Below are 24,454 nucleotides of genomic sequence, written 5' to 3' on the forward strand. Positions count from 1 at the left end.
GATGACGCTTTATAGGACAATGTTATACAATGCCAGCTGCTGCTGATAACAAGGGAGGAAAAAATACCATGGCTAAGCAAAGCCACCAGAGGGCAGTGTCATTGTCATTTTTAAGCAGACTTGAGGAAAATGGCAACAATTTAAAGAATTTACAAGCCCTTCATCCAAAATTTCTGATCCTTGAAAACATATCAAATTTTTAAAGATTTCAAGCAACCGTAAGAACCATGCAAAAAGTGCATGTACCAATTATAGAAGTGGCTGCTGAGATAAGACTTGAGATTGAGCGGGTACCAGTCCAGGGTGAACTGCAGCCCTTGCCCAGTCAGTCGGAAAAACATCCAACTTACCTTCTATCTGAAGACTAGTGTCACTTTGGTTTTAAAAAGACAAACCTTTTGAGACGGTTCATTGTTATATACTCAGATTTATTGATCAAATTTTGACATCCCAAGAGCAAGCTTGTAACCACTCCAAGCACAGAAAGCACAGGAATGCATTTAAAAATCTCAATTCCGTTAAAACTCACTCACTCACTCACTCACTGCCCCGACACGGACAGGTCAAAAAAGTCCCAGCATTTTATATAAATACTCTTGTATTTCCGTTAAATATCCTTTGTCATGCCGGCTCACCAAGCTGAGACTTTAGCAAACAAAACCAAAAATAAAAGGTCATAATATAAAAGTCGAAAATGTATTCATTCAGTCTGGACAGTTAAGATTTTTTTTTTTCTCAAAAAATTAATTTGTGGACCATAAACATCTCTATGTGCACCTATTGCATGTATTCAGTAGGAGGACGTAAAAAGGGTTTGGATTTAAGTGGAGGACGGGATGGACAAAGTTGCCAATATGAAGCAGTCCTGTTGCAAAAGGAACGTTATGTAAGTACTGCACAAGCAAATGCAGTGTTGTCAATGGTCTCGCACCCTCGCCCATCTCACCTACCTTACAATTATTACGTGTGACAAGCAGAACAGAACAAAGGTGGCAGCCAGTAAAGTTATTACAGTTAAGCACACAAAAACAGAGATTGAATTCCCTAAAGGACCGCCTCAACTACGCCACTCACCCACAAAAACACTTCAAGTACTCCCGACTCGTCTTCAAGTATTCCCGACCCATCTTCGAACCCAACACCAGCTTCTAGGTTTACAACATTGGCTAAAAAGGTAAATCCACTCCAAATTCAGCAACAGACATTGGATAGATGACACTGCGAAACAAAACGAGAAGTTTCTTTCTTTTTGTTTTTTTATACACGAGAATATTCATGATAGGTGATCTATGACGCACAGCAGCATCATTATCGTGTCCCCCCCGCCTCCTGAGTGTAATGTTGAAATTTTTACATATTTGGGGGGAAATGGACATGTGCAGCTCTTGTTTTCTTTTTTATATACCACCAAAATTTGATTAGATTCAGAAGACTTGTCACTTGTCCTTATAGACCCCGTTGTGCTTGAAGGTGGATGGCTCACTTATGTACAAGCTCCGGATTGCTCGTGTGACTTTTGTCACTGTTCTAGGGGAGAGAAAAAGAGGTGAAAAAAAAACATTATTCTGCTAAATTGTCAATGGCCATAACACAATCAGGATACTGTATGGTGCAGGAGGTAACTGGTTTTATAACGGACAAGGGAGTATAAAATAGAGCTGTGATTTCACCAAAGCTGCCAACGTTTTGAGCATAAATGTAACCTACATTTAAACAATACAGGGTACCTACAGCTAAAGGAAAGTTAAATTCAAGAATTTTAAGACTTTTTGAATGCCTTTTAAAATCAAATTCAAGACCGAGTTGACAAAAAAAAAACAAAAAAAAAAAACCACAATTGAAACAAGGAAGAGGGAATTTTGAACAAACTTTTGTGTTGTTTTTTATTTTAAATCACATTTTGGTCCAGTTGAAAACTTTCCATGAGAAAATTATTGCACTCTCAAAAGGTTTTAGTCATAGAAAACCATAAATAAAAAGGATGTTTACACTACTTTATGGATCCTCAATCAAAACTGGTAGAAAATTACTCATTCCTAAGAACTCTTCTGCTACATTCATGAAGCATTTTTATTACGATGCATGATATATTTTTTTACTAAATCTTTTTATCCTAAACAAATATAAATAATATTATTATTGTAGCTTTCTTAAAAAGGCATGTAAATTTACAAATTAACATCCAGTTCTTACATTTTAAGCCCGGCGCACATCTGGCGCACACCTTTAGATCCGTCATTTTCAGTTCTGCTCAGGTGTTTAAATCACATGTTTGCGGATCATGTGGCAAGAAAGCGATTACAAACACAGGCACATAATTATTACTGCAACAAAAGAACACACAAATGAGGGCTGCGTTGGGTGGAATGTGAGCCTTATATCACTAGACAACAGTGCCAGGGAATCCATAATGTGGAAAATAGTGCCAGATTGCAACACACACATGTTTTTGTGTTGTTACCGTTGGTAGTTTCTGCTGTAATGGACCAAATTGCTTTTGCTTGTTATTGTTCCTAAAGGATTAAAGAAAACTTCAGCATCCTGACATTGACGCGGAAGAAGTGTAGCATTGTTGATAACTTCCAATGTTGCTCAATTTGGATTCATGAATTGAGAACTTAGTTTGTGGTTTAAACATTGTTTGAAATGTCATAAGTATTATGTAAATATTGAGTGCAGTACTATCAAACCTCCTGTTTTGCATTGTAAAAATAACGATGGCAAAAATATGAATTCATTTATCTTGAAGGGCATCATAAATTTTCACCGTGGGGTTTTGATTTAAAGGGCATTCCGTGTGGAAGAGAGTGATCCTTTTTCCCTAAAACGCGGCTTTATATGCTTTTATTCTAGTATTTTCCATGTTAATGTGGGCAGTACAAGTGACTTGACAAAATCGAATGTTGTGATTAATCACACAATCGAAGTGGACCTTCGTGTAATACCAGTACTCATTCATTTTATTGGTCTACTGTAGCTCAGCAAAATGTTTTTCCTGCCACGAAAAAAAAAAAAAAAAGCCCCATTGTGTTTAAAGTGTAGCTAAAAAGTAGCAGCTTGTAGTTCGGAATTCATGCCATTTTATCTATCATTTAATAAGCGCAATATTTTAAACTCCCATAAAATGTGGATGCTGGCACATTTAGTTTAGTTTAGCTGTTTTTCTTAACACATAACAAGAAATTATTCTTGAATAGCCACCCACCTCAACTTAGTTCATAGAGCCCTTGACAGACAAAGCTTGCCTCAAGAGCCAGCGACAATGCAGCTCCTGCATTTGTACAACTTGGGATCATGAGTGCGGATGTGGCTCCTCACGTTCTTCAGTCGAAAGAACGTCTTGCTGCAAAGCTTCAGAGCAGAAGGTTGTAAGACAACATTATCAAAGAATCAGTATTTAAAATAGACTATTATTAAACACTACCACAGTGAATCTTGAATACAAACTGATTTCTCCCGATTGGGAAATAATAGTACAGTAAAGCTATGGGTGAATAGCAAGTCCTCGTACTATTATTCCTACAGAAAGCCTCTAGTTGCTTAGTAACTTTTGGTCAACACGGTCATGGGAATTATATGCCGCAAGGACAAAAGTTTCATTTCATCATTTGTTTTTATTGTCAAGGTGAGAAATGTACAAATCCTGCCACTCAAATCGTTATGTGAGACCTACATGAGTCTTTTAAAAGCAGAGTGATAATCCAAAACAAATGAAAAAATACCAGTATTTAGTTGTCCCCCGCTGTATCGTGGTATACCTTTCGCAGTTCCGCTACTTTGCTGATTTTCGTGGTAAATTGCGTTTTGCATTCTGATTAGCTAAACAATCACCCCTGTGTTTGCCTGTCTGCTCTTGTCTCAATAATGTTGCAGTCCAAGCTGAACACATATGTAAAACAGCTTGGTAAACCTATATTACGTCAATGCAAACATTTTTCAATTTCAAGTGTCTCTAAAACCCACTATGTCAACAAAATCCTCTGGCTGACTGTGCCCACGGCCTAAAAGGCAGATGATCAAACAAAACTGGCAAAAATATAATGATGATATACAGTCACACTAATTCACTTTTCCGGGCCAAATTGAGAGTTTTGGCTAAATCGGGTTTACACAAATGCCCAAGTCCGTCAACCAATCATATTTCATACAATCAATCACTAGTGCATTAGCTAGATTATTTTCAAAATTATATTGTGACAGTACATAAGTAGTTCTGGTCTGCATTAACTGCAATAACCAAAGGATCACACTACTTGCTGTTGGTAATGTTCTTTTCACGCTACATTTTTGTCGTCTACATCAGTGATTTTCAACCACTGTGCCATGACACACTAGTGTGCCGTGAGAGATCGTCAGGTGTGCCGTGAGGAATTATCTAATGTCACTTTTTAAAATTTAAAACTTTATAAAATATCTATGAATCACTTTCTACAAATATGTCATTGTCAAGTGTCTGTGCTGTAAAAACTGGGGGTATCCTAAATTATATTGTAATTAAACATGCTGTTCAGTGTCATTTTGTAACATTTTTGGTTAGTGGTGTGCCACAAAATTTGTCCAATGTAAAAAACCTGCTCTGGCTCAAAAAAGGTTGAAAAACACTGGTCTACATGATAGGAACAAAATATAATTGAACTAAAGTGTATTGATAGATAGATAGATAGATACTTTATTCATCCTCGAAGGGAAATTCACATTTCCAGCAGCATCCCTGAGCTGAGAACAATACAATAATAATGAGTCCTTAATCAATAAATTAGTGCGATAAAGCAGCTTATTTTTTTATTTTTAAAATTATAATTTGACGGTTGGTTGGATCCCTTAACCACACAGGTTGTAGGGGCACCATTTCCTGTGATGTGTCTTGGGCTAGTATGGCTTGGTGGCGCCTATCCCCCCCAGGCTAGCATATGTTTCCACCCGGTCTCGTACTGGGGAGCTTCCGCGTGTCAGGAGAATATGCTAACAACTGCACTGCAGAAACATGTACAGAAGTTATTTAAAAGTTTATAAAAGTACATTACCTTTATTTGCTAAACAAATGCTTGAGCCTGTAAATTAGGTTTGTTGTTTGGTTTCATTGTATAAAAGATTATTAATAAATAAATAACGGTTACTACGCTGCAGTTTTCGACTATGAGGAGACCTTTTTGGAACACAGCTTGTCCGTCACTAATCCTGGTAAAGGATGAAATAGGAAGACTCACAAGACATGGCCAGTGCTTGCCCTCGATGTGCCGCAAGCGATGCATGATGAGGGCATCGCAGTCTCGGTAGGAGGCGGTGCATTGCGTGCAAGAATGGGCCACCTTTGGGAGTTTCGGGGCCTGGCTCCGTGGGCCACGCAGCTGCTTGAGCCTTGTCCGACCAACAGAGTCCATCACCATGCAACTCTTGCTTCTCAAACAGATGGTGGTAAGCTCTTGCTGTTGGGTTAAGAGTGATTGATCACGACTTTCTTCAAACCAGGCTTCTTATTGTCTTTACTATTTACTAAACACAATAAAATTCACAAACAGAACATTCCATTACAATTTTACCAACTAACTACTCTAAAATTGCACAGACATTTAGGATGTCCTGGGGAGTCGAGCAGTTCTGAAAAAATTAAATAAGGAGAGGACTAGTGTATGTACCACCCCTCAAACATATCACAATTTCTGTATTATTATAAAAAGAAAACATTTTATTTTGTAACAAAAAAAGAATGTAGTTTGTAAATAAACACAGGTGGGAAATTCATTCTTTTTATACACTCAATAGGTATGGGGGTTTTTTGACTTGGCAAAACCAGGGCCTTCAAGGTGGCTAAGGGAAACCAGGGACACGTTTTCACCAAAGAGATAGTGGCGATGGCAGTTAAACCTGAAGAGGACGAAGAATAATAATTGTCTATTGATACAGTTATCTATCTCTGGCGAGTACAATGTATCTGGAGCGGGCTGCACAAGCAAATACTGTTGTGTTGATTAAGTAACGTTTTTTCAACCCACAATAGCTCTGCAGGAGAATAAATTGATTTGGTTGAAGATTCACTGTACGGCCATTTTCAAGACGGACTTTTCAAGAAAAAAAAAAGGACATTAAGAAAGGTTGGACAACTCCGAAGCTTGCAAGCCTCTCACAACCAGGGTAAGCAGGAACTTTCATATTGAGGGGTAATGGAGTTAAGTCAAGTGCTGGATCAAAAAACAAAGCAAACTACGTGGGGCTTCCTTCTCTCATTGCTGATATAAACAGATTTACATTACCACATGTCCAATAATAAGTAAAGAAAGGAGTGTGATTTTGTGCGCAAATAAACAGGATTTTTGGTGAGGAGAAGGTGGCTATATTCCTGACTAACAGAATTTGAAAAGGTTATTATTGGCGGTTTTGTGTATGTGTGGCAGCTGCAGCTGCAGAAAAGGTTTTATAGCCATAAAATAGTTATTAAGGGTTGGATTGATTAAGACAAAGTCCTATTGAAGACCTGGATGTGAAATGCTCATCTAAATATGGCTCTGTAAATCGATTGGATAGAAGTGTCAAACGGTCTCCTTTACCTACCTTTGGTTTTATTGGTGTAGCATTTGTCGCTCTGGATTTGACTAAAGGTGGATTGTTCCGAGGATGGGCTCTGGTTCTTTGAAGATTGGTCAGGGTCACACTTCTCTCCTCTCTCTCCCTCTTCACTACTGTCAAAGAAGGTGGTGGTCCTCTGGCTCTCAGTGTCCTGTGATTGGACCGATCAGTTCCGAATTTATCGCCGAGTTGGGACACTGAGCGAGTCAAACAAATATCCACGCTCTCTTCCTCTTTCTTGATTCCCGCCCCGGACGGTCGACAGAAGCTAAACAAAAAGCCAGAGTCCAGTAGTTTGATGGGTGGCTTGCTCTGGCGCTTACCCAGCAGGTCTGGGGAGGGCGGATCCAGCAATGGTCCACCAACTGGCAAAGGATCAGCCGGTTCCTCTTTAATGACTTTGTACAAAGGGTGGTTGTAGATGGCTGGAGTAGAAGAAGGCTCTGAGAACTGGAACCCAGATGCACAGTGGTGATCACTTTTCAATTTTCCATCAAGTTCCATCTTCTCCCGTAACACTTTCCTGGGCCTGCCCCTTGGCCTTGGCTCCTCTCGTGTGCCGCCTCGCTTGGGTTTAGCTTTTGTTCCTGGACGACTGCTGTTGTAGCGCAGTGTCTTAACTGACTCAACTGTAATATTATTCCTGCCATGTGTTCTCTGAGGAGTTTGATTGATTGCTGCAAGAGAGAGACCTGAGATGGAGTAATCAACTGGTTCTGCTTTGATCTTGACTTCGTTCCTCCCAGGAGTTTTGCTGTGGATACGCTGCAGGGGTTGCTGAACCGGAGGATGGATATTAGCACCTTTCCTCACAGAACGTCTAAGTTCTCGGCCACTGTAGCCGGAACCTATCCGGAACACGTCAGTCAAGACAACTTTACTACGCATGCTCCGGTCACTAGGAGGAATGTGTTTATTAGGATTATGCTTCTTTCGAATACCTTCAGGGATAGGTGGGCCACCCGACTTGTTTTTCGCCCCCTTGTTGAACAGGACATTATTAACAGGGTCACAGAGGGGAAGAGAAAGTGTCACAGGCCTGTATGGTAAAACTGGGGAATCCGTACGAGGTTTACGCCTCTTAGTTAGCGAGTAGTTGTTGGCTTTAAGTTTCCTGAGTCGTTTCTTCTGCCGCCAACCAATCAGATCTTCCGGTCGGGGAAGAAGGGCCGTCCTCTGGAGGCCAAGAACCAACATCAGTTTGTACTTCTCTTGGGCTCTTGCGTAGTCCTCCTCATCCACTCCAACCTCTTCTACTTCCTCTTTCACCCTGACAGGACTACAAACGCGACTTGATCTGGAGTTGCATGACTCAGAGTTTTGTCGAGGGCTTTCCGGCATTGAGAGTAAACTCTCGACTTTTTCAGAAGCACCAGGACTTGAACGGAGAAGACGGGTGTTGGGTGGGGACATGGGTGAGTAGTTTTTGGACTGTGGGGTGTTGATATTTCTGGATACAGCGCTCTTCTTGGAGGATGGCGATTTGAAGTCCATAAGTTTCATCCGAGGTGAGGGACTCATGGGAAGTCCGTTGTGAGCTTTGGCATTTGGTGTCCTGCGCAAATTGCAACTCGTACTCCCTTCCAAAATCTCATCCGGTGTTTCCATCTTTATGCAGAAACCGCCAATGTTATCATCCAATTCCCTTTTCCTTTTTGTTTCTATCCGTTGGTTATTTTGCTGGATGCAAACGCCACTGCAGTCTAATTGTAAATCTCGCCCTGGGTGAACAATGTTGTGGTGCTCTTTAAGAAGAGCGGAGCAGGCCTCAACAGCAGGCCACATGCCGAGGTGGCGGGCCATGGTGATGACTTCGGGTAGGTCTTCCTGGCGCACACACAAAGTGGAGGAGTAGGAGAAGTCCAGCAGAGAAAGAAGACTGTCCTCGCTGAAGCCTGTGTAGAGGACAAAGAACGCTTGGTTAGACACAAGGATCCATTTGGTGATTAAGAAAACAAACACCCTTTCTTTTTCTTCACAAATAGACAACTAATGAAGTGAGAGAATGCCAACAAGAAATGTTCTAGACAACTGCTTTGAAAATCAGCTTACTTTATGACCTCATCACTTGCCAGCACAAAGGAACATCAAAGGAGGGCTGTGAATATCTGACAGGCACTAGTTCAAAGATGGAAACTTTCTCTCCAGATGATGTCTTTAGCAAATTAGAATACAAAGCCAACTTCTGCTGAATTCAGTCAGTTCCTTTGTGTATGTTTCTCAAATATTACTTATGATGAAATAACCTAAAAGCAAAGTATGTATTAATGAATACATTTTGTGTGACATGAGCTTTGTGAGCATGCTCTTTGACATCTTTACCTCTTATGCTAGAAAAAAACTAGCTAGATATACTGTCCCCCTCTTGGGAGGCACTTTGCTGATGTGTTGGTGGTGCTTTTTTAACAGTACTAACTTGTTTCCTACTTCAATGTACAACAAAAATGCCGGAAACATTAATAGCTGCACTTTTCTCACTCAAAGCAATTTCTTTTTAAGATCGGACATCGACGGCCAAGCTGTCATTATCCATTTGGCTTTTTTCATCCATTTTCGCTCATTTGTTTACGTGACAATGTATTGGAACTGCCTCTGTGTTGTTTCAGAAACGTGACGTAAATGGGTGAGATTCTACTCTGTCTACAAAGAGATGCTTCCACCTGAAGCGAAGCAAAAAAAGCTGAATTATATCAACACTCCTGCTGTGCAGGACTAGTGTTCGCTGCACTAGTTGCGCCATTCGGCAGCTATTCACAGAAACCAAATTGAGTTCAATTCAAACACGCCCCAATCGCATTCAGTGACACTGTAGCATTAAAACAAAAACAGCTACATCTAAAGTAATCCTTTGATTAACTAATTTATTTTTGTTTGTCTTTGGAATAATCAGTTGTAGGAATCCAAAACAAAAATCTGATTTTTGGTGAATTGAGTGAAATGTTTTTGAGCCACAGTAAAATAAGAAGATACTGTAATGATAATTTCACTACATGCTAAAGTATTTATATCTCAACTGAGCAACTAAGCTCTTTGTACACAAGAGAGGTTGCGGTATTAAAGTTATGGAGCAGGTTTCCCGCACATGAATGGTTTTGATTTGCCCAGTTTCTATCAAAAAGCCAAAAGGTACCATCCCCAAACACAAATGCAACGAGCAAATGCAATCCCACTAAAATTTCGTAATATTGCAAAGAGTTGGAAACATTCACATTGTTTGAAAAAATACATAGTATGAGGATCGGTTTATGCAGAAATAAGGCCTTACCAACAGTATAATAGTGTTTTTCAAAAGATCACTGCATTTCTGCTGTCGCAATCGGGAGAAATGAGTTTGTATTCAATACAATACATTTACATATTCATCCCTAGTATCAGACATTATGAATTGGTCTGCCTAAAAATATAAAACCATCACCGTACAGTGGTGATTAGAGTGCATCCTTGACAGATACTTCAGCAATAAATTTCGTAAGGGTGGTATGGGATAACTTACCGGTGAGATCTACGTCTGCTTTTTTGCTTGAGTCCATCTCTGTAAAGATTTCCTGAAAGTGGTCGCTAACAGCTGCCAGCACTGCTTTGTGCGCAGCGTACGACTTGCCGTTCGTACGCACGGTGATGTCACAGAACATGCCTGCTTCCCTCTGACTCCTCAGCTTTTTCAGCATCTCTGAACTGTGTGATGCTATCGTCTTTTTGACACATCCCCTGCCAGCTGGATCCTAAGAAGAGAGAACATTTTTTTTTAATAGAATAAAATAAAAGAACTGCTGAAGAAATCGTGGGAATGAAAGATATGTAAAATCAATATGTGTGATAAAGTTAGAGGAGAACTGACAAGAATTAGAGAAATTCCCAAACAAAAGTTTTTTTCTATTATTAGGTACATAACGTATAACGTTGCTCCCCATAATTCTGCAAATATGTTGCAAAATATCCCATGCGCCAAAGGACTGGAGATATTTAGTCTCAAAGTTGACCCATCTGGCTTATTTGGAGTAGAGCAAATAAGGCATTGAATGATCACAACACGTTCAAAAGAGAGAATCCCATTAACAGAAAATGTGAGGCCAGCTCCAAAACAGTCTGCGATTGTAGTGAACAACATTAGCTGTCCTAATTTCTGCTCGGAGGTAGGCGATTGTCCTTTTTCGTTTGTGTTTTTTTAACGCGTGCTTCACAGTTGGTATAGTTTTGTCCGCCGGCTATCACCCTGTTAACAGCAAAAGCTCTCGGCAGCCCCGACACTTTGTTTTCTCCCGGTTTGCGCTTGCAGCCTGCCCACGGTGTGTTGTTCTGGCCGGCAGGTATGGCGTTAGGGCCGGTTATGCCGCGTCTCATGCTTATTGTCTGCCGTTAGCGTTTCTCTGAGCGGTTGCTGCTTTTTGTTTTAGGTTCCCAGTCAGCCTGGCTGCTCAACACTTGTTTTTTGATTGAGTCACCTGTTTTTTTTTTTTAAACCTAAACTGCAGCTGCATTTCTTTGAGCGGTCCCGTTTAGGCCTCTGTTGACGGCTATCGTCTGTTTTATTTTCCAGTTAGCTCCATTTTGGCTGCTTTCCTTTTGATGTACCATTACAACATCCCTGTATCCACCACAAAACTACCAAAACTTGGCTTTAAGCATTCGTAACATCTTTGACTAATTAACACATGAAGTAATATGGCGACTGGATTGCTAGGGTGCTGGTGCTCCTCCGATGAAATCACAGCTCAGGATAACAAAGACAAACTGTCTTCAAATACACCAGCTCAAAAATAATTGAAATACTGTATACCGATGAAGTAACATATCTTTTTTTTTTTAATTTACAATTTCTCACATTACCAGATACTTATCTGGATTATGTAGTTCTTGAGGGTGTCACCCTTTCTCACCTTTTTATGTTGGAGACTCTTGCACTCAAAACAGTCCTGGACAAAGTCTCTGATTTGAAAGTACATCCCTGAGAAAACAACAATAAACATTTTTAAATGATACATTGTCTGCATCACTTAATTAAAAATAGTTAAAACACTGCAGAATTTTGTCAGTATGAGCCAGTGTGGCCTTGAAAATTACGATGAGACAATGATAAAAACACTGAAAGAGCAACTTTGAAACCAGTGCGTGAAATAATAAGCCAAGAACAGTGTGTGACAAATGTAGAACAAAGGGCTCTTTTTAGAGGTACTTCTTTCTCTAATTCCAGTCAAAAATGAGCATTTGACAAGACTTCAGTTGCACTTATTTATTTAGCTACAAAGACAAAATGTTTATATAGTACTCGATAGTACCATACAGTTGCACGCTCCAAGCAAATTCTTAGTTCCATGTCCAAAAGAAGGTTACCCACACCCACTGAGTGAAGGTTCAAAACCATAAGTTACTTTGGCAACTGAATAAATTGTAATGTCAATGGCACTGCTTATATACTCGATGTAGCATGTTCAAATTCGATTTTAATCCTGAACTGCCAAGCCAATTATTCTTTTATGAAGATTGCTTGTTTTTGGCTCATACATATACACCCCCTGCAATTTTCAGTTTTAGACTGTTAATTGTCAATATCAATACATTGGAGAGTGGTTGTATTTTGTATCCCTTAAAATAAAGGCTATCATTTTTTCCAGACCCAAATGGTAAAATGAGAACATAAGCGCGATCTGAATAAGGCAACATTTTAAATGGATGGATCATTATTCATTTTAACAAAAATCAAAAGACTGAAAACACGATCTCATAATTTACCAAACTACATCTGGTCCCCAAGGAGCTGGCCTTGTTGCTTGGTAACTCAAAAGTTACAAAGTTGCAGGCTAAAAGATTATTATTATAATCAGATTGAAATAATGACAGGTATTTCACACACGATCGCACATGCATTTCCTGTTTCAAAAAATGGCTTGTTAAAAGTCTTAGACTCATTTGATGACCTAATGTAACACTGACCAACCAAAAATGTCAGGTTTTGTAAGGGGCGGGGGAATGCAATGTACTAATATTATTTGTATGTGTTATCTACTCATGATCAACATGCAGATTAAAAAAAATGCTGAACATCTTTAATCATAATCATGGGAAATGTGTACCTTTTCTGACTTAAGCATTATTAAGGGTGATTATATATGAAGGGTGACTTAGTAGTGAGTTTGTGAAATAGTTTTGAGGTTCTGGGTTCAATCCTTGCCATCTTTGTGAGAGTTTCCTCTCGCACGTAAGCTTTTGTAGGTTTTGAATGTGATAATGAATTAATGATTTTTTTGTTTGTGTGTCCTCGCAATTAACAGGCAACCACTCCCGAGTGTATTCCACTGGTGCTCAGCGCACACAAGATCTGAAGCAGGACAAGCACAATAAAGATGTGTTTTTCAACCATTGTGCAGGGAAACAGTCTTATGCCGTGAGACTGTCAATTGTGCCAAAGGAAATTGCCCAATTTTATCTGTTCAAAAATGATTATTATTCTGTATATTTCCTTTCTTTCAGTAATCCACTGAGTAGTAGTAAAATAATACATATTAGTAAATGGCAGATAACATTTTTTCTACTCTTTATATACTAATTATCTGCTCATGAGGCAGTATAGGCAGATGTATATATTAAAACATAAATGGTTGATGAAGCTGTTTAACATTTCACTGCAAAAATAATAATAAAAGTTAAAACATGCACATACTGTAACTTTAATCTTCTTATTCTACTAAGGAAATGAAAACAAAAAACCTAAAAAAAAAAATAGTTCCATTGGAAGAGCATTTTTGCTCATTCTAAGGTAATACTTTTATTCTAAAATACAGCTTGACTTGAAAAACGAGTAAAAAAAATGTAGTTAAATCAAAAATTACAACTAAACTATTTACCAAAAGGAGGCTGGATGGGTCAACCTCAGGTCCCTTTCCTCACGTGGAGCATCTGTGCCATGCCATATGTTTTTTTATTATGATTTATTGTTATTTTATTTTAACCATTGTGTGTGTGTGTGTTCATGCCTTTAGTCTTCAGGGTTGTTGGGTGGGAAAGAGGAGATTTTATTATTCTGCACACTGAATGATTTTAAACAGCATTTTGAGTGGCAATTTATTGTCTGAAATGTGCTTTACAGGTATTTTTTTTTATATTTCAAAAAAAAAAAAACAATAACCAGCATTAAGAACCATAAGAAAAACGTTATATTGTCATTTTAGGCTTCCAAAACAAAGAATGACTGTATTCTTTTCAACTTACTGTACGTTTTCATTTCGCGAAAAAAGTGTGCTTTGATTCTAAAGGTTGAAAAAAGCCGTGATCGAAAATGAAATATTTATGTGTCAAAATAACAAGGTTAAGGTAACCAATTATCTTCTACTGGCAATGGACCCTGGCGCTTCATCACTTTTGCTGCTGCGGGATTTTAGTGCTGCTTTTGGCACAGTGGACCATAATATCTCACTAAAACGGTTGGAAAAATGGATTGGTCTCACAGGAACCGTCCCCCTCATGCTTCAGATCCTACCTCTCAGATAGGACGCAATGTGTTAAATATGGCGAAATGACGTCTGAGCCCTTTAGTGTTACCTGTGGTGTTCCGCAGAGTTCGGTACTTGGCCCCCTTCTTTTCAGCATTTACATGCTTCCATTAGGTGATATTATTCGCAAGTATAATATCAGTTTCCACTGCTACGCAGATAACACTCAACAATATCTTCCGTTGAAGGAATCTGCCACACTAAATTGTGGAAATTTGGAGGCCTGCCTCACAGAGATAAAAGAGTGGATGTCACTCAATTTCTTGCGTCTTAACTCTGAAAAGACCGAAATGTTAGTTATTGGTCCATCTAAACGCCGTGTCTTATTCTCAAAAACTGCTGAGAACATTGACAAATGTCACATCACACAGAGTGACTCAGTTAAAAATGTAGGTGTCATATTTGACCCCGATCTGTCCTTTCAAACACACGTGAAGAAGATTATTAGAACCGCTTTCTTCCATCTTCGCAACATTGATAAAATTCGTCCTATGCTGTCTCAGTCGGATGCGGAGATTATAATTCACCCATTTGTTACCTCCCGTCTCGATTACTGTAATGCACTACTCTCCGGTCTACCGAAGTCCAGAATTAAGAGTCTTCAGCTGGTACAAAATGTTGCAGCGAGGCTTTTAACTAGGACAAGAAAGTCCGATCACATTACGCCGATTTTGGCTAACCTGCGTTGTCTCCCCGTTAGCCTAAGATGTGATTTCAAGGTTCTCTTGGTATTATACAAAATCATACATGGACTTGCTCCCTCATATCTTTCAGATTTGATTCCCCCCTATGTTCCGGTCCGAAGCCTTCATTCTGAAAGCGCTGGCCTACTGGTGATCCCAAGAGCCAAGAAGTGTTCTTCAGGTTCGAGAGCGTTCTCCATCCGGGCACCGGTGCTGTGGAATGCTCTTCCCCCTGAGATCCGATCTGCAACCTCAGTAGAAATGTTTAAACCTAAGCTTAAAACACAATTCTACTCTATAGCATATGAATAACCTATATTTTTTGTTGACAATATCTCTGTACTATTTGTACTTGCAACATCCATTGCAGCCTGGTCATCCTGAAAAGGGGATTACAACATGTGCTGTCCCTTCAAGGTTTCTTCATTTTCTTCATGTTGAGGTTTTTGAGTTTTTCCTTGCCCTCATGTTGGTTTCAGATCAGGGGGCGGTGTAATAATACTCTGAAATAATAGTCTGTGCAATAACCTGTGCAGCCCTTTGAGACTATTTGTGATTAAGGGCTACACAAATAAAAATGGAGTTGACTCATGTCTCCATCCACCATTATTGTTTATCTCTATCCCATGTAACCAAAAGTTACATATCTTTGCATGGCTGACTCCCTATTGGTGTGTGAGTGTGTGAATGGGTAAGTGTGAAGCTCATTGTAAAGCACTTTTGGATGTCTTTATAGACTTGAAAAGCGCTATATAAGTAAAGACAATTTACCATGAGAAGATAGGGCAGTGACCAGTGTTGGGAGGAACGCTTTACAAATGAGCAATTACTTTTCTCAGTAACGAGTACCTTAACGTGTTACTAAAACGTAACCTCGATTGTTGTTGCAACATAATGCATCACTTCACGTTGCATATTTCTGCTACTTGTTAAAAGTAGATGATGAATCACAACACTTCATTTTCTTTTAACGGTTCGTGCTACGCTCACAAAGTGATTGTCATCCCTCAATCGACCAGCAAGAAAACAGGATACATAGAAGCATTTAAATAAGGTGGGCGACTTAATATGAAGCAACACGACAGCGCATTGGTTGGCGCGTGTGCGGCACAGTTCTGAGGTCATGGGATCGAACCTTCCTGTGTGGACTTTGCATGTTCTACCTGTGCAAGGTTAATTGGCCAGTCCATATCGTCCCTAGTTGTGAATGTGCAAGAGAGTTGTCTGTCTCTGTGTGTCCTGCGACTGGTTGGCAACCAGTTCAGGGTGACCCCTGCCCGAAGACAGCTGGGATGGACTCCAGCAACAAAGCGACCCTACTGAAGATAAGCGGTGCAGATAATGGATGGATGGACTTTATATGTACCTACAAAGTACAACTGAATATGGTTATGGTGGCGCTGTCTCGGCAAGCACACATCATTTCTCTCTCCTGATATTATCCCTACCGTATATACTCTCATCAAGGCGATATTTACAACTGTAAAATAAACTACTGAAATCAGGGGGTCAGTTTATTTGTACATTTTTGTTTGTGTAAAGCAAATGGTAGGCAATGTGTGGGGAGGTGGGGTGGTTATACAAAAACAGTGAACTCAATGGGGCACATGTCGCACAGAATGTTACCATAAAAAGTGCTGAATTTTAGTGATTTTATTGGTAAAATTATTCTTAAAATACACCATATGCTTAGAGAAAAAAAAAACGTTTAGGATATTACCGCCATATTCGAGCGATTTAAAGACAAAATATTGTAGTGTGTACATTTGCAAACATTCAAGATTGCACCAGCCAAACATTATTACAGGTTTACAAAATCCACCATTATATGTACACCAGGCTCGCCAAACTGACGGACCATGGGCCAGATGATTTATTCCAGCCTGCTGTAAATTTATGAGTATGTAAAAAAAAAAGCTAATTTCTTTTAAAAGTTATGTTATTTAAAAAAAAAAATACTAACCAAATGCTTCTTTCAGCAGCTAGAGGGCAGTAAAGGTGTAAAAAAAAGCTGAAATCCAGTCTGGTGTAATGTTAAAGACAATATCGTGCTGCATTTTCTCAGCTTCAGTAGGCCCAGCCTAGGGGTTTGAGCTGATGTTATCGTTTGTTCACTGCTAAAATATATTTTTATTTCCTTATCATTTATTTCAAAGCAGGAGGAAAATTGAGGAAAGCATATTTTATTATTCATAGCTCCCAGTTGAGTTTGTTTTGTTTGTGGTGAGTTGCTTCGGATGTCAAGCTGCATTCACTCAGCTGTTAAACAAATTGCTAACAATTTTTTTTACCGATCTGGTCCACCTAAGAACAAAGTCAGGATCCAACACAGAGCCTGAACTCAGTATTCATGTCTGGCGTACACGTTTTCATCAATTTATTTTATCATGTGGCTATTTTTCAGCGACTTTGCTTCAATGTGAGTAAATGTGAAAATGTATAACTAGAGATGTACTTTCAGAGTAACGCTCTACTTTTGGGCAGGGTTGGGTAGGATTACTTTAACTGGATTACTTTCAATTACTTTTGGATTACTCCAATACCAAATATGCTAATTAAAGACAAAAGAAACTAAATATGAATAAAATGACTAAATTTTGTGCAGGCTTGGGGAGTAACGGAATACATGGAACGGCAAAAATTATGTTGGCAAGCTGTTTGGATTTATTATCATTATGTTTCTGTCGCATTCTGTTAGTTTTGCCGGAAATCAAAGAGATCAAAGCCAGGAGAGAACGCTTACCACGTGCTGTGAGTAATAATTTTATTCATATTTAGTTTCTTTTGTCTTTTATTAGCATATTTGGTATTGGAGTATTCCAAAAGTAATTGAAAGTAATCAAGTTAAAGTAACCCTACTTTTGGGTGATAGTGATCAGAGGGGTAACGCAATTACTTTTTTTAAATACCGGAAAGTAACTATTGTTCTCCCAGTAACACGCCCAACACTGGCAGTGACTGTGACCTGTTTTTTGTTAATAAATCCAAGGATGTAACACGGGGTTCTTACCCTCCCACCAGTAGTTCTCGGCCACGCATTTGTAGGTCTCCTCCAAGGTGAGATGACGATTGCCGGGTGGTCGCCGGTGAAAGGTCGCAACTACCTCCAATCTTCGATCCTCGTCCAAAACCTCTCGGTAGTTGAGAAAACCCTTCTCCAGCTTCTTTCGGTAAAGAAGCCCGTTGATCCATTCGAAGTTGGGCGACCAGTTTCGGCAATGTGTCTTCTTCCCAGACATTCTGACTTGCCTTGTATACCCTGTTAGAACCTTGTTTTGAGAAGGACCAAGTCCTGACACCCTAAATTCAAACTTAAAACAGTTTGGCACCCCGATCACACATTTGGATATCTAGTCAGCTATCTTTAAGAAAACCAAGTCGTATCAAAAGGCAGCAGCGAAAATGCCAAACGCCATTTCAGTGGATGCTCCTGATTTGTAACCGACTTGCCATCACAGAGGGCATCACTCATCATCGTCTCTACAATAAATAATTATATGGCTCGAATTAAACTTTAAAAGGGGCATTTTAATTAATGTTGGGATATTCGAAGACTTAATTTGAGAGGGTTCTTCGCTCGAGTGGTAATAACAAATACACTCCAGGAGGGGAATCGCGCCAATAACGTCAAGTGATGTAAAGTCAGTCGTCTGGTCCGCTTCGTAGCCGTTAGCAAGCCTTCTCCCCGGGCATCAATCCCCGTTGTGTTTACCCCAAGTGATCACAAATGGCCTTCGGAGAAAGATGTCCGCAGACGTCGTTAACTTGAGACTGTTTTCGGCCAACTCGAGTCGGAAGCAACATGATGACGCAGCTATCGGCTCACCATCGCCACCTCCAACGACCTAAAAAAAAAGCGAGGTTGTCCTCCGCTATTAGCGCCCACTAATGTTGAAAATAGCCACCTGGCCTCGCCAAAAAGCGCGCTAAAGGAATCGTTTTAACACGGATCCAAGTTCATGGCTTTAAAATCCAATCTGGTGTTCAAAAAAATGTAAATTTAAACTCCAAGGCTTCGGTTTGTTGCTAATCAGTCTAAACGAGCCAACTCCTCCCCGCCTTCACACGGTGCACATCAGCGTTAAAGAGACCGAGCAAGACTGCTTCTGATTGGATGACCGAGTTGTCAATCTTTTGCTATCCATCCCCTTTGTGTATCACGTCCGGTTGACCAATACTTTATATCAAGTATAAAATTTAAAAGGACAGTGTGTATTATTTAGCGCCTTCTAGTGGTACAAAGTCCCTATTCATTCAAACAAAACGAAAACCAAAAAATACTCATTTGAATAATAAGTAAAAGAGATGGACTATCATATACAGTGCCTTGCGAAAGTATTAAGGAACTTTTGACATATTGCTATATTTCGGGCTTAAATCTTATAGATTAAATTTCCAAATATTTTCCAAAAATCAATCAAAAGAAACCAAATGTATTCAAAGTTTGATTTTGTCCTCACAAAAAATTCAAACCAAAAAGTAGGCGTTCCATATATACTGGCCTCCTTTGAGTTAATATTTTGTACAACCTCTTTTTGATGCAATCACAGCCAATTTTACAGGATCGAGTCGTCGTTGCTGTCCTGCACTTTCTGGAACAATTTTTACATATCACCTATGTTTTCTTTAATTGATGTTCATTATGTTTTGTGTACTGTTACCCAATGCTAAATCTATTACACCCTGGTCACCCTGGAAGGGGCATTACCACTTGTGAGCCCCCTTCTCAAGGTTTCTTATTTTCGCCTTGCTGAGGTATTGAGTTTTTCCTTGCCCGCATGTTGGTTTAAGATCAGGGAATAGTGCAATTATAACCTGTGCAGTCCTTTGAGACATTTTGTGATTAAAGGCTATACAAATAAATGTGACTTGACAAGTCTTTTGGGGTATATCTGTAAGTTTCGCACAACTTGAAACTGAAATATCTGTCCATTCTTCCTCACAGAACAGCTCAAGTTCCTTAAGATTTGATGGTGATCGTTTGCGCACAGCATTTTTTAGAGTGTTCAAGAAAGGCTCAATATGATTGATGTCTCGACTTTGCCTTTGCCATTCCAACAACTTTGAATCCTTAATTTAAAACAATTCCATTGTAAAATTTGCTATATGTCCCTTGTCTTGTTGAAAGGTAAACCTGCGTCACATTCTCAAGTCAGTTGCAGATTCCAACAGATTTTCTGCCAGAATCACCCTGTATTTGGCTCCTTCCATCTTCCAATCAACTTTAATTCAAGTCAAGTCATGTTTATTTGTATAGCCCTTAATATCAAGGAGTCTCAAAGGGCTGAACTGACCAAAGATTGTTGAAAACTACAGCCTATAATGGCACCATCCCCTGATCTAAAACCTATAGGAGGGAAAGTAAAAACTCAAAAACCTCAACATGAGGAAAATCAAGAAACTTGAGAAGGGACCGCACATGAGGTAATCCCCCTTCCAGGATGACCAGGCTGCAATGGATGTTGCAAAAACAAATTATGCACATATATTGTCAACAGGAAATATAGGTCATTCATAAGCTATAAAATAGAAGTGTGTTTTAAGCCTAGATTTGAAAAGTTCCACTGGGGTTGCAGATCGAATCTCAGTGGGCAAAGCATCCTACAACACCGGGGCCCGAACGGAGTATGCTCTCAAACCTGAGGTTCTCTTCTTGGGCTCCAGGGATCACTAGTAGACCGGCATTTGATTTAACTTTAGAGATCTTACCAGTCTTTCGGAAGACAAGATACTCCAGAGCATGATGCTGCCACCACCATGTTTGACTGTGGGGACGGGTGTTTCCAGGATGATGTGCAGTGTTACTCTTATGCCAGACGTAATGCTTTGCATTCAGCTCCAAAAATTCAGTATTGGTCTCATCTGCCCAAAGCACACAGTTTCATGAGTTACTTGTGTCTCCCATGTGGCTTCTTGCTGACGCCATACGGGCCTTTTTATGGTATTCTTTCAGAAAGGGCTTTCTTCTTGAGACTCTTGCATAAAGAGCTGATTTATGCAGAGTAGGACTAATAGTTGTCTTATGCACAGATTATCCCACCACAGTTCTGCATGCTTACAGATCATCCAATGTGATGATGGGCCTCTTGATTAGTTTTCTCCTGGTTTGGACCAAAAAGTTCAGAGGGACGGCCATGTCTTGTTAAGTTTACAGTGGTTTTATGCTCTCTCCATTTTGATGTTATTGCTCGTACAGTGCGCCAGAAGATGTCTAAATGTTACAAAATCTTCTTAAATCGCATTCCTGCTTTAAAGCTTTCCACACCTTTATCCTTGACCTACCTGGTGTGTTCTTCAATCTCTTTATAGTTGTCTTTTGTTTTTCTGTGCCCATCAGGGTGCATGTGCATTTAAACTAAGACCTTATGACACAGTTGCACTCTGTTTGTCATTGTTCGTCATTTAAGTCAACAGTGGATCATTCAGAAGTAATCAGTGAACCTCTTGAGTAAGTAGGCCAAACTGAGAGAACAGCAATAATTTTGAGAACTTTCATTTCATTGCAAATATGATCTAAAATAACGAACCTAATTGGTTCCACTTCACGATCGGGTCTTACATCTAGTTGACTTTTATGAAATATCTTTAGATTTTTAGCTTTAAATATGAAGCCTGAAAGGTGGTAATCTGGCAAAAGGCGCGGCATTAGCACCGGAGGTAGAGCGATCGTTTTAGGATTAAGGGATCCCAGTTCGAATCCCGGCTTGTCCGTGTTACATGCTGAAGTGTCCTTGGGTAAGACACTGAACCCCCAATACCCCCAATAAGCAGGTTAGCGCCTTACATGGCTGCACAGATCACGGCCGCTATTGGGAAATGTGAAGCACAATGTAAAGCGCTTTGGGAAGTCATTGACTTGAAAAGCATATATAAATGCAGATCATTTCATTTCATTTCAAAAGTTTCTTGGGGAGGAAATAATTCTGCTATGCACTGTAATTGTGCATTTCTTAAATACTTGTAGGTTGAGGAATTTATGTTTATCTGCCATAACATGAGGCTCACCCAGAGGGGGCAGAAATACTTGTTAGCCAAAAACCAAAAACCTAGCTTAGAAAAAAGAAAATCCTTTTTTTTTTTAAATTTCATTATGTTCTTACTTTTTTCTCTCTTTTTTCATTTATCTTTTCTGTTCTTATCTTTCTTTTCAATAATTTCCTTATCATATGTTTTGTTGCTTTTACAGTTTCTCTTTTTTCTCGATTAATTATTTTCTTTCTTGCCATTTTCTTCTTTTGTAGTACCGGTACTTTTTTTTTCTTACTTTTACACCATTTCCTCCTCAATGACACCTTTTTTTTTAAAAAAAATCTTTATTATTATGATTCACTTTTGTCCTTCTTTCTTTTCTTCACTATAGGCTGGGCAGAAAAAATGAGAAGAAAATGAGAAAAAAAATGTTGCACTTTGGTTACAACCTATTCACACACACACACTCACACACCAATAGGGAGTTAGCCATGCAAGGCACCTACCTGCTTATTGGTCAAATATTACACACTGTCCCTTTAAAATCCAAGTTTTACGTTATGTAAATGTTAACCTATTTGCAGGGGGTTTAGTTGAGGATTAAAGAAACAAAGGGGGATAAACATTTCCATTTTTATTTTACTATAGAAATACATCTAAATATCTTATCTTGGTCATTTTATTCATTATATTTTTCAAATAATAACCACACACAATAAAATGACATTTAGGTACTAAACTAAATATAATATAAATGACATGTTTTTACTTTTGCATCCAAACAAACAACAATTTAGTTTGTCCTGTAATAATACCCATCAACCTTAGCCAATTCCTCATGTTAAGTAAACTTTACACAACGCAGAACCTATCAACTCATAGCCTGTTCGATTAAAACAAAGATAATTTGTGTAAGCAAATCTATTTACTGTTATTGCCCAACCAAACCACACAAACAATTCTTTCAGCAACCTTCTTAATTCTTTCCCCACTTGCAGTAAATTCAGTGTACGCTATCGATCCGACGTCAATCGACTGAACAGGTAGAAGAAATCGAGCAGGGCATTATCACCATTGACTGTTAAGGGGTGCAATTGACTGAGTTTTTCCCCATTATATTGCAAAGGCTTGCGACCCACTGAAACCGGGTCCCCACAAGTTGAGAACCACTGCACTAAAATATATGTCATTTTATAAATGTTCAACATTTCATGAGTCTGGTCTTCAGCTTGTAACCAAATGTGTTTGACCCTTCCACCAGTTTGACTTTCCCACCACTGAAATAGATGATGGGGTAGGCAAAACAGTAGATGCACGCGCTTCTGTCATCAGCACAACTAACCACATATTTCTTAGGTTTGGGTATTTCATCTTTGCTCCGGCCTTCCCTTTCCAAGTGTTTAGGGGCACTTATGACTTTCCTTCCCATGTCGCCAAAGCATGCATTCTTAGGGTGTATTTGACTTCCCCTTTAATATTTCCAGACATGTCACAATAAAAACTTGATCAAGGAATCGCCCGAAAAGTATAAACCAGTTGAAACCAGGCATACCTGTAATAGGATATCTGCCTCCAAAATAACTTGACACTTCTATAATTTCAACTCATCATACCTTCTTATATCATTGTAACAGTCACTTATTGAATTCATAAACGATCAAAATGGGTTAACTCACACTATACATTTATTTTACTCTCTAGCATCAATATATTTATTAAATATTGGACTCATAGGCATTTTCACACATGCAAATTAATGTAGTGGGACCAGACGTGACACAATCATACAAGTAAGCCACGAGGGCCTGATGAAACCTACTGGTGCCTGCACATTTGTTAATGTTTGTTGTCTTGGTTTTATTTGGCTATCAAGGTCTGTACACCTTTTAAAGGACAAATGTAAGCACCTTTGAGGATTTTCAAAGCAAATTTGTAATTTTTCCCCCCAGTTCTATTAAAAGAAATCTGGTGTAAATAATGTATTTATTTTTATCAAGATATGATTTTTGGATCTTGAGGAAACTGCAAATATATTTATGTGTGTATTGTAGCATATCTCTCCAAGTATACATTTTAGGTGAAATGTATGCAGCTGACATTTTCAGTTGCAGTAAGTTTTTCTCATTTCAATTCACCACTATGAAAACTCATTTTTTTGCATGGCCCATAAAAAATGTCCATAATTGATACATAATCCTGACACTAATACACACTTGATAGTGCCCTGTTCAGGTGTGGAATGCACCCGTCCTCTTGGGCGCGTTGACACATCATAGGTCAATGCCATACAAACTAATAACAGCTGCTGTTAATCACTAGGGAAGAAAAATGTGATGGCAAAGATGAGCCACCAGAGAGCAATGTCAGCATCAAGTCTTGTCAGACATGACAATAAATTTAAGCTTTTCTCCCAAAAATTGAGCACTCTCCAATCCTTAAAATATTCACATGCAAATAATTTTAAGGATTTCAAGCAACAAACCCTGGTTTCTGAATTAAATAAATTATACATCAAACCTCTGGTACTTGAGGGAAAACGTTTGGTAACAATTTGAGTTCAATAGACAAAACCCCATCAGAAAAGTAAGGTTTAGGGATAACAGTATATTAAATTGTCTGCATCACATGAAATGATGTGCATTTATATAGCGCTTTTCAAGTCAATGACTTCCCAAAGCGCTTTACATTGTGCTCCACATTTCCCAATAGCAGCCTTGCAGCCATGTAAGGCACTAACCTGCTTATTGGGGG

The 24,454-nt window shown here is 39.1% G+C and overlaps 1 protein-coding gene across 3 annotated transcripts; it reads right to left on the reverse strand.

Moving 5' to 3' along the window:
- Positions 1-407: 407 nt before the first annotated feature.
- LOC148353134 (uncharacterized) lies at positions 408-18,825 on the reverse strand. 3 transcript variants are annotated; one of them, XM_088352957.1, is made up of 8 exons: positions 17,745-18,825; positions 11,442-11,509; positions 10,058-10,286; positions 7,506-8,459; positions 6,550-7,412; positions 5,208-5,426; positions 3,206-3,351; positions 408-1,527 (listed from the first exon to the last, which is right to left on the reverse strand). In XM_088352957.1, the coding sequence occupies exons 1-7, from the start codon at positions 17,971-17,973 to the stop codon at positions 3,247-3,249; spliced, it is 2,667 nt and encodes an 888-aa protein (XP_088209083.1). In that variant the 5' UTR covers positions 17,974-18,825; the 3' UTR covers positions 408-1,527; positions 3,206-3,246. The 3 variants fall into 3 exon arrangements, with proteins under 3 accessions (XP_088209083.1, XP_088209082.1, XP_088209081.1); XM_088352956.1 differs by having other exon boundaries at positions 408-1,522; positions 6,550-8,459; XM_088352955.1 differs by having other exon boundaries at positions 6,550-8,459; positions 17,745-18,824.
- Positions 18,826-24,454: the final 5,629 nt, after the last annotated feature.

The sequence above is a fragment of the Urocampus carinirostris genome, chromosome 14 (assembly GCF_059441175.1).
Source record: "Urocampus carinirostris isolate Australia breed hairy pipefish chromosome 14, RoL_Ucar_1.0, whole genome shotgun sequence".
Lineage (NCBI taxonomy): Eukaryota > Metazoa > Chordata > Actinopteri > Syngnathiformes > Syngnathidae > Urocampus > Urocampus carinirostris.

Excerpts from the sequence above, each read along its gene's own strand:
- LOC148353134 (XM_088352956.1), bottom strand. The coding sequence starts at position 17,973 with ATGTCTGGGAAGAAGACACATTGCCGAAACTGGTCGCCCAACTTCGAA. Across the intron at positions 10,287-11,441 it reads AGAGTCTCCAACATAAAAAG|GATCCAGCTGGCAGGGGATG; the intron begins GTGAGAAAGGGT and ends CTCTCTTCTTAG. Across the intron at positions 3,352-5,207 it reads GCAAGCACTGGCCATGTCTT|CTTTGCAGCAAGACGTTCTT; the intron begins GTGAGTCTTCCT and ends TCTGCTCTGAAG.